General features: G+C 42.4%; 1 protein-coding gene across 1 annotated transcript; it reads left to right on the plus strand.

The window, feature by feature from the left end:
- Positions 1-640: 640 nt before the first annotated feature.
- On the plus strand, positions 641-9,910 carry LOC121445827 (serine/threonine-protein kinase 17B-like). Its single transcript, XM_041647972.1, has 5 exons — positions 641-820; positions 2,417-2,543; positions 3,094-3,142; positions 4,162-4,341; positions 8,075-9,910. Exons 1-5 carry the CDS (start codon positions 641-643, stop codon positions 8,355-8,357), a joined length of 819 nt encoding a protein of 272 aa, XP_041503906.1. The 3' UTR covers positions 8,358-9,910.
- Positions 9,911-10,973: the final 1,063 nt, after the last annotated feature.

The raw sequence follows: 10,973 nt of genomic DNA on the forward strand, positions 1-10,973 counted from the left end.
CCATGGATTCCTGCTTCTTCCTCCAAAGACCTCGGGGAACTGTGTGGAAAGAAGAGGCTAGTATATTAAATATTCATGAGTATAAACTTATTTCTTTTTCCAGATTTGTTTTCCTATATTGCCTTCCCATGACTGGTTTTGTAGTTTCTAATTGTGAAATTTCTGATACTTACATTGCCTTTATTATGATACGTCAAGTCAGACAATACAGTTAGTTTTTGTGAATGTTCAAAAGGTTTTGGTGAGTGGGTAGGATGGAGTGGGGGGTGTCGTTACTGTTGAGTGGGTAGGATGGGGGGGGGGGTCACTGTTGAGTGGGTAGGATGGAGTGGGGGGTGTGTTATTGGCACCTTCAGACATGTTCCTTACCAGCGGATATTTTTTCCTATGTTGTCATAAACCAAGTGTCAGCAGCAAATTCTCATGGTTTTTCCTTGGCATGCTATGTGCAGATTAATCTGTGACAGCTTGCAGCGGCAGTGTAAAGTATTGGTGCTTGGAACTTAGGTTTGAGACCACCATACCCTACATACAACATCTTTCTTAGTCTTGACAGCCACGGAGATGCTATACAAGCATGGACGTTTACATGAACATTTGCTTAATGGGTATACAATATTTAAAGGTTATTTTTAGATAAATGATTTTAATAGTTCTATTTGAATTTTCTTTCAGTGCTGCAGGTGGAGAAATATTCAACCTCTGTTTACCTGAGGTGGCTGAAATGGTATCTGAAAATGATGTTGTCAGACTCATTAAACAAATACTTGAAGGAGTGGATTATCTACATCAGAATAACATTGTTCACCTTGACTTAAAGGTATGGTAATGTGATTGAAACTAACATTGCTGTTCTTTCTCTGTCCTTGGTAGCTCAGTGTCAGGCTGGCCTTGGTAGAAATAGGGCCTGTCACGGTCCTCCAGACTTGTGGGTGCCTCTGCCCAGGGTAGGGCTGCATTGGGCTTTGCTTTGTACTGAGTCAGGAGAGGCTGCCTGTGTGCTAAGCATGAAATATACCACCTAAAATCTAGCACCCTTACATGTAATCCATCCATCCTGCTCCAAGGCACATGTACATTGCCTGGCTCCTCCTCCCTTTGAAGTGATTGGTTCTGATGACTGCCTGATCCCCTCCTGTTGCTTTTTGTCCTTCTGCGTCTTGTTCCCCTTTCTCTGAGGTGTCATGTGGTCTGTCTCTGTAGTTTAGTCTGAGTTCTCACCCAGTCAGTCCCCAGAGCCATGGTCTGTCTTTCCTGCACAGTCGCTCCCAGGCCTTGTAGTCCGAAGGAACACGTTTGTTACCCCGTGGATTCTCTGTCTGTATAGTTGGCCTGCAGGAGCCTTTGGCTTCCTCTGCCACCTTCATAATATAATTTCAAAATCGGTGCCTAGCATAGCCCAGACCTGTCTCTAATTTCCACCTGTGGATTCTGTACCATTTGAAAGTTCTATAAATTTAAATGTACATTGCCCAGCTCTTTATCCTATCCCCTTAAAAAACAAAGCAGAACAAAGACAAAAACCACATTTTTATTTGTTTCCCTGTGGAGGGGAAGGAAATTTTTATCATCTGGCCTCCCTGCCCTTTCTCCTATAATCACGTGGTTGGGGAAGGGCAGCATAGTAAGTGCCAGGATGATTACCTGTGAATCTGTTTGGTCTTTGTCCTGTGTAATGCACACTGTCCCATGGCACCTCCGAGCACTTGAAGTCGGGGTGGTCTATAAACCTGGCTTTTCACACTGCAACCATGAAGCTGACAGCAGAGTTCACTTGTCTCCTATAGTCGTCTCTTGTGATTTAGTCCCTAAGCTAAAAGACTGTTAGGATTTTTGCACAGACTTTGTGAGCAACACTTCTGCATTTATAATGGGTTCTGATAGGGTGCTTTGTCATACCTACAGTAATAAAGTCGAGTCATGTGGCTCTTGGGGACAGTGGAGAACACGCACATATACAGATACAGCTTATTGTCTGAGCCATACACCTCGAGACAGTCAGGACCATCCGTCACACTGTATAGAACCACGTTGTGCCCTGGGCATGCATATGCGTGTAACTCCTGCATGCTTACCGTGTGTGTGTGTGTGTGTGTGTGTGTGCGCCACGCGCACGCGTGTGTGCGTGTGTTCACCACTTGAACTTTTTGTGGCAGAATTTAGTGCTCTTGTCTTTATAACTACATAGTCCATATGTCATAATGAGCCCAATGTCTTACAAACTGAAACTCCTTCTTGGCCGCCTTTTGCTTTCTTCATCTTTAAATGTGGGCTTCTCCTAACTGGCAGTTGAGCGGTGTTGGCTGAAGTACTGTAAGGATGCATAGAGCCGAGCAGCAAGGTAGACTCATTTGCCCGCAGTCTAGGACCAGCCCCTTGCTGTGCATTGCTCATCTCCTCTGTGTGCTTTATCTAGCCGCAGAACATACTACTGAGCAGTATATACCCACTTGGAGACATAAAGATTGTAGATTTTGGAATGTCTCGAAAAATTGGGAATGCGTGTGAGCTTCGAGAAATCATGGGAACACCTGAATACTTAGGTAAGAAATGCATTTTATTTTTATATCATTTTGAAATGTATAAAGATCCCTATTTAAAGCTATATTTATGGTGGAGATGTGGCTAACTATTATGGTAGAGTGCTCACTTAGCACCAAACAAACAGAAAATCCTCACGTATTTTAGATCACACAGTACTAGGATTCATTTGATTCAGATTTGGTTATGACTCATTAAATGAGGGGCAGTGAGTACAGGAACAGGTTACACATTTGGAACAGCTCACAGGACATTGGCTACGTGCAAAAGCTCAGTGCGTGTTTATACTGACTGTGTGCAGGGAGAAATGCGTAAAAGGGAAATCAGTAGCAAATAGGCAGAAAGCAGAGGAGAGAAACAGAAGCACTTCTTCATGGCATTTTCACACTATCAGCTGTGAATAATCTCAAAATAATTAAAGCCCCACTACATCCCTGTTGGCATTCTCTTACTCTGCCTTCCGTAGCCAGATCAAGTCGTAATTTAATGTAAGGTGATTATTTTGTTTTCAAGTTTGCCCGTGTTGAGTCTTAATTTAATTTTCTCTTTCAGCTCCAGAAATCCTCAACTATGACCCCATTACCACGGCGACAGATATGTGGTGAGAGTCTACTGGTTATCTAGACACACCCTTTACAGCTGCACACTAGATGCTTAGCTTTTAGAAAAGCAACTTTAATACTAAGAATAAGGCTTTCTGTCAAAGATGCTATTGCAAAGAGGTCATTGAGGACATTTGACCTGCCTGTCCTTTTCATTGAGCTCCTGACCAGAGGTGCAGAGATAGAAACTCCCCTCCCTGGTCACCTCAGTGACACACACTCAGGAAGCTGGCTGGTGTGTCCGTCATAGCTTGGGGTGATTCTCTGCCCAGCTGTGCGAGTATAGAAGGGATCGGCACTGTGTTTGCTGAGCAGGAGGAGGTCAGGTGCACACAGAAGCTCAATTTATGGTTCACCTGGTTCACTTCTAGGGAATTGTGGGGTTTGAGGTCTCAGAGAGACCTCACAGGAGGCAGCACTAGGATGGGCAATGGAATTTCTGTTGCCACAACAGACCGACTGACTTACCCTTAGCCTTACTCTCCCGATTCTTTAAATCTAATGGGTTTGTAACGATACAAAGATCTGAGTACTGATACATGTGTAAAGTCTGCTGTGTTGTCTTGTTCTAGCTCCTGACCAGCCTTGTCCTTAACATATTTACATTTGAAAGTTTTTGCCCTTCCAACCTTGGGCTTTGCCAAACTTGTAGACTGAGTTTGCACAAAACCCTGGCTACATCATTATTGTGTAATTGGGCAGACTTAAAATGCAGCTGTCTTATGTTCCCATCACGTGTCTATACCGAAGGTTGTATAGACTGTAGATAAAATAATATTTTCATTGGATTATGTTGATATTATATGTAACATATATGTGGACTCTGTTTTCTTTGTGAGGCCAATGGAAGTAATGTAACTATTTTAGGTTTTATAATACAGTAATCTCTAGAAGCAATTTAAGTCTTTTTTTACTGCCAGTTTTGAGGACAGGAACTTGTGTGCTATTAACTGTATTATCTATAAACATTGTTAAATTAATAGACCTTTTAAGCTTTCTTCTCCCTCATGTCTTTCAGGAATATTGGCGTCATAGCATATATGTTGTTAACTCACACGTCGCCATTTGTAGGAGAAGATAATCAAGAAACATACCTGAATATTTCTCAAGTCAACGTAGATTATTCAGAAGAAACTTTCTCCTCAGTTTCACAACTGGCCACAGACTTCATCCAGACCCTCCTAGTAAAGAATCCAGAGTAAGTAAAGCTGTGAGTTAAATGTTGTTACAGAACAAACGTGTCCCTATTGAGAAGGGCGCAGTCTACACAAAGTGCACCGTGTGTGCAGACCATGGTGGGCGCATGGAAGTTGAAGGGAACTGACAGAAAAGCGGGCAGGGGTATGGGGAAGAGAGGGATGGGAATCTCAGTAATAAAAATTATTTTGTGCATGTATGGAATTGTTATTGTGAACCATTTTTGTAAAATTTGAAATGCTAGGAAAGTAAAAACACACTAATGTCACAAGAAAGGTGATTCTAAAGTCACACAGAGTTATTACACGTCTGTTCAGATTTCTGGTAAAGCGTATAAATGCTAGTAAAATAAAAACACTACTGTCACAAGAAAGGTAATTCTAAAGTTATCCAAAGTTATTACACGTCTGTTCAGATTTCTGGTTAAGTGATAGAAAGTTGATATGAAAGACAATTAAATAACTAATATGCAACTCTAAGCAAAAAAGCATACAGCAGGGAGTTTAGAATGAAGGGGAGATTTGACTGAATATTTGCTCAACCAGTGCCTTATCCTTGGCTCACTATGATGGGCCCCGAATGTTTGCCGTCAAGTAAGTCTGTGGCATAACGGGCACAGGTTACCAATGGCGAAATCTTAAAGGATTAGATGTCTGCTCTTTTATATAGAAGAATGGGCAAATTTTGATGGCTTAGAAGAAAGAAAAAAAAAAGCCCAAGGTCATAGAGTATCTTTCACCCCGGCATATGCTGAAAATGCAATGCATCATGGGATTTACTGGAGAAAGGACTTGATCACTGGCAGTTTCAAGGGAAGAAGAGGCCCTGCTCTTCTTCAAGAAGGCTGGCTTGTGTGCCGGGGCCGGTGGTCTCACCTGCAGACTTCTGTTGTTGGCAGTTAGCCTGGAGGACTCAGTTTCTTTATCTTTGAGAGGAAAAAACAAAGCAACAACAACCAAAACAGCTTTCTGAATGTTTTGCCAAATGAATTTGAATCCAGACAACTCTTGCTTGGTAATTTTGGACATGAATGTTTATTTCATATAAAGAATTATATTGTGGTTTGTTTATAAGCCATTTTTGTTTTCTTAAGTAGACTTTGCCTATAGTCTCTTTAATGAGCATATTACTAGTTTAATTATGAAAGACGACATACAAAAACAAAAGACCAGAAATAGCTACCAAATGGTTCCTATTGAGCCTTTGGGTTCACAGGTGTTTCTCCTTTTGAACACTAAAAAGCGATTTTCAGACCCAGAGTACTGGGTGGACATCACTGACTGTCTTTTCAGGATTTAGCAGTTGCTAGTTGTTGTTGTTGTTTGCTTTGTTTTTTTCTGAGACAGGGTCTCTCTGTGTAGCTCTGGCTGTCCTGGAATTTGCTCTGTAGACCAGGCTGGCCTCGAACTCCCGAGCACTGGGATTACCCAGCGACAGTTACTATTTTTAAGAGTATAAACTAAATGCAGAAAATAAATTCCTGATTTACAGTTTCTCCAGAGGCTTTCTAAATTGAAGGGCTTTAGTAATTTCACTAACCTGTGTTTGCTTGGCCAGCACGTGCTTCAAGCTTGACTGGATTTCCATTTGTTCTCTGACACATTTTCTGTTCAGCATAGGTTAGGGTGAGGCATCTACACCCCAGTTTTCCTCTCAGCTGTCATGAAAACACATCTTCATGCGTAAAGGGAATCTCCCCATAAGCAGACGTTAGGCCTGGAGGTGAGGAGGAAATGCTCTGTCCAATCCTCTCAATTCTGTGTTTTCGGGTAGTATTGAAACATACAGTATTTAAGCATTTTGCTTACTAGCTGTCACTCTTCCACCCTGGTACCCCACAGTCTGTTTAACAAAACCCTACTGGTGCTTCCAAGACCTTGATGTTATAAACAGCAATCTGGTAAATACTAAGGAAATGCTTCCAGAAACTAGGTTGATTCTCCCCAGAGCAGGAATTTCTGTTTTATATTTTGCAACATGGTTTTATGTGTCCTCCCAATTACTTCTAATATTCAATAATACCAGTATCTTTTAGAAGATTATGGAAAACAAGCATTTATAGTATCTAGGATGTACTTTGTGAACTTAGACCTTTCTTCCTTAATCTTTGTTTACATACTAGTTTTCAGTGGTGGGGACCAATGCCACGGCCTTACACAAATGAGGGAATTCCACCATTTGGCTTCACCCTCAGCCCATGAATTCACATTTGTGTAAGGAATACAAAACAAATCTGTTTCTATAAATGTCATAGAAAACATCAGTCAATGGTCATGCCTGATTGTTGCACTTAATTTTTAGATATCCTTTATTACAGAATATATACGTGCTTTATTTAGCTCTGCAGTGACGCAGACGGATACTTAAGCTGTATTATCTACTTTGAGTTACCACCTGGCTCAGAGTGGCTGTCATCAGAAAATCTGATAACTCTCGTGCTGGAGAGGATGTGAGGAAAGAGGAATCCTAGTCTCTGTTTGAGACTGAGAATCAGTAGTCGCTATGCAAATTAACTTGTAGGTTCTCTAAAATTCAAAAGAAATTATTTTATGACCCAGAGGGACTCTATGTCCTACCACAGAGATATTGGTATACCCATGATTATTGGTGCTTTATTTATAATAGCAAAGAAACCGAGCGAATCAGTAGATGAATAGATAGTGAAAATACACAAAATATACACAATGAAATATTATCCAGTTGTAAAGAAAAATCATGAAATTTGTAGGGAAATGACGTTGGAAAGTATAGTAAGGAGGTGCCTAAAACTAGCAGAAGAAACCCCCTATGTTCTCCCTCATATGTGGGTCTTAGGCTTCAGAATTCCATGCTAACTGTGGAGAAGGCTGCTGAGACGCACAGGCCGCGACCGGGCAAGTGTTTGAGTGGCTGCTTAATCTGTTGTGAGCTCATTATAACAAAATGGTTTTGTTTACTAAGAGTAAAGTGACGTATTTTCAGGTGGGTGAGAAAGCAGCTGACAAAAATGATCATAGAGAAACTCTCTGGAGTTGACATAGAGAAAATGATCATAGAGAAACTCTCTGGAGTTGACATAGAGAAAATGATCATAGAGAAACTAAACTCTCTGGAGTTGACATAGAGAAAATGATCATAGAGAAACTAAACTCTCTGGAGTTGACATAGAGAAAATAATCTTACTTCCTTAGAACAAGACGTGAAAGTACACACTGTAGCCCACGCCTCCTCCTGGCTGCCAGGCAGGATCCATTACCGTCACGGGTTAACACAGACCTTGCACTGCCGGGAAGAGAGGTTCCGCTCAGGACCTCACAGTGTTCGCCACTTGTCTCTGCCGCGTGGGGCCGTGGCGAGATGGAGCATGACGTGCCGTATAACGAAGGCCCAGCCATGTTACCTACCTCCTCCAGGGTTGTCCTCAGTGCTCCAACTGCCTTCAGCGAGTCCACCACCTTCCACCAGTGTCACAGGCTGGTGGCCTTTGGGGAGACACTCAGTGTCCAGACTGCAGCGCAGGACGCTGACAGTTGGGAAATTGGGTGGTCTGTTAGATGACAGTGATGGTGCCTGTTTCCTAGGTTCCCTGTGATGATTAATAATATACTGAAGCATGTGAACTAGCCCTAGCGTATGCATGAGCAGTTCGTGAGAGTCAGCTGTGTGCTGTCTCCATCCGTGTTCGTGTAAAGCAGATGGGAAGCCGTCTCCAGTCGGCTCTTGCGCTCACCTTTCCCGTGTGCTTTCCGCCACAGGAAAAGACCCACAGCAGAATCCTGCCTGTCTCATTCGTGGCTGCAGCAGTGGGACTTTGGAAGCTTGTTTCACCCCGAGGAGACTTCAGGTTCCTCTCCAGTTCAGGATCACACCCTCAGGTCCTCTGAAGACAGGACCCCCAAATCCTCCTGTCACGGGAGCTGTGGAGACCGGGAGGACAAGGAGAATATCCCCGAGGACAGCAGCGTGATCTCTAAGCGATTCCGCTTTGACGACTCCTTGCCCAGCCCCCACGAGCTTGTTCCAGACTTGCTGTGCTAGCACTTTCCTCTGTGAGCCGGCGGGACTGACGTGGAGATTGAAAATCCTCTCTGTGTGAGATTGTCTCTTTAGCTTCATATGTGATATGTTTTTATTACAAATGCACTTTTGCTTAGAAGAACGTAGGGAACAGTTTAAATGCTAGGTTTCTGTTTGCTAGCGTAGCATTTCCTGTCCTGAAGTTGTTTTACAGAGAAAAATATTTAAGTATATGACAAAAATGTAAATTGTGCATGTGAGTTCACATGCAACTAAAAGAATTCAAGTTCAGTTGAACTTATAAAATGTTTTACATATCAAGAAAAATGGGTTCTATTATGGTGAGTGAAGACTGAACAGAGTGGAAACATTGGAATGTAATAGCTTCTCTAAGGCGAGCCCTGTGCCGTGACTGTTGACGGAACTGTTCTGGGGAAGCAATGTCAAGTATAAACCACACTGTACTGAGACGGTGTTTATTAGCAAAGCTCCAGAGATATTCACAATTGGAAGTGCTTCCCACTTACCAATACCTTGAAACTATGTAAGATTTCCTTTGTGTGCGGGATGCTCCGAGAGAGGGGCTGTCAGCCAGAGCAGAGAGGAAGCAGGGCTGAGCCAGGCTGTTTCTCTGCAAGCTGAAGCAAAACATGGCATCATTTTCCAACTCCGATGTGTTTTGCACACTCATCGTACATCAGATCTAGCAAAGGTCTGGAAGATAGGAATGTGTGTTTTGCAGATAAGAAAGGTCCTCCTCATCCTCTAGAATTACCAGAGTATAGGAGAATTGGGAAAAGCCAAATGTATTCTCATTTCAGTCAGCTAGACACACTCATAAAGGGAAATGTTAAGTCCAGGCAGCTCACTCAGTGTTGGGTATCTCCTAAGTCTTAGAACAAGCCCACCGCTTAGAGTCTTCCACAAAAGTACCAGAGTATTAGTGGAACTGTTGGCACCAGAGTCCTTGGTAGGCAGCGCAAAACATTATGGCTTAGGCATTGCTGGAGTTCTTCAGTGAAATTCCGAGTGAGTGAGGAGGCTTGACACGCAGCTATCTCCAGGGTCCGTGTGTGTGTGTGCGTGTGTGTGTGTGCGTGTGTGTGGTTCTGCTGGAAACGACACAGATGAGCGTCTAGTGTTGAGTCCGTGGTCAGTAACTGTGTTCAGTCCTGATGGGAAGGAGCCTGGGGAATGCTCTGGTGACTTCCCGTTTGTGCCTGCTAGAGGTCTGTAATAATATGCTACTATAATAAACTCCATTACCAAAAACCTTAATAAAAAGCCCGTGTATTTCCACATTGAAGTGGGTTTAGGCTAATGATCTGTAAATTCTTGAAATTGTTAATTCTGAGTTCTTTAGAAAACTTTAAACTATTTTAAATGAGCATCAGGTGTTTGACTAAACATTGAGTTCCTTCTATCTTTGTCATCTTTAAAGGAAAAGTTGTGCTTTGTATATGTGTGTGCATATGTGTATGTGTACAGTGTATGTATATATGTATAGATAGAGAAAATAGAGTCTTGGGTTGTTTTTTTATTTTATTTTTTTTATTTTTATTTTTGTTTTTCGAGACAGGAATTTTCTGTAGCTTTGGAGCCTGTCCTGGAACTAGCTCTTGTAGACCAGGCTGGCCTCGAACTCACAGAGATCCGCCTGCCTCTGCCTCCCGAGTGCTGGGATTAAAGGCGTGCGCCACCACCGCCTGGCCAAATAGAGTCTTTAAACATTCTTACATTAGACATTCTTTGTTTGTGTATTGTGCTCAACTCAGGTGCCAAAGGAACCCTCTTGTATGAATCATAGATGCTTTCTCTAGGACGTCATCTGTTGGCCCAGTAAGCTAAACTCTGAAGATGCTGCATTTAACTCATGTGTCTAAAACTGAGGAGTTGATAAATCATTGATTGCTTGTGTATTTTCCACCAGTATTAATTCAGGTGAAGTTGTTAGTCAAATCATGAGGAAGGATTGTGGTTGCTTTCCCAACAGGTTACATCTTATTGTAAAACTTTAAAAAGTATTATGCCAGACCACAAGAAGTTTTAATTTTAAGCCATTTGTTTAAAAATCTCTTTTTTATTGTCTTTCTTTTTCTGGGGAATTCTGAGATGGTTTGCCTGTTCTCCTTAGTTAAAGGGCCACCAATCTGTAAACTCCCGCACCTTTTCTTGAGATGTTGTTTATTGTAAAACAGTAGCTAGTGGTCATACACAGAATATAAAAACGGTCTTTCTTTCCATAAAGGGGAATTCAAGTATTTCCTGTGTTGAAATCTGGAAATAAATGTCTTTTGAGAGAATCTATCTGAAAATGTCTCCGTTCTTCCTCTTCTCCCTGCAAGGCTGAAGAACAGGTCTATCAAGAGCAGACGATGAGATGATGTCTCTCTTGCTCGAGTAGGAATTGGAGAGTCCCTCTGAGAATCAGCTTACACACCTGAGGAGAGCTCATGAAACTCCCATTGCTGTTTCGGATGGATCTGGGTGGCTGGGATTTTGGAACTGCTGGTGCATCAAAGGCATTTGAGGGGTCTCCGTTTGTGACTGAGGTGGCGTTGATCCTGTTACTCACGATGCTAACAGCCACAGTCTGTCTAAAGTTCCCACCCTTGCAGAGTTCTGCAGCTTTGCTCC

Source organism: Microtus oregoni, unplaced genomic scaffold, assembly GCF_018167655.1.
Source record: "Microtus oregoni isolate MIOR12 unplaced genomic scaffold, Mior012 001079F_ref0000142, whole genome shotgun sequence".
NCBI lineage: Eukaryota > Metazoa > Chordata > Mammalia > Rodentia > Cricetidae > Microtus > Microtus oregoni.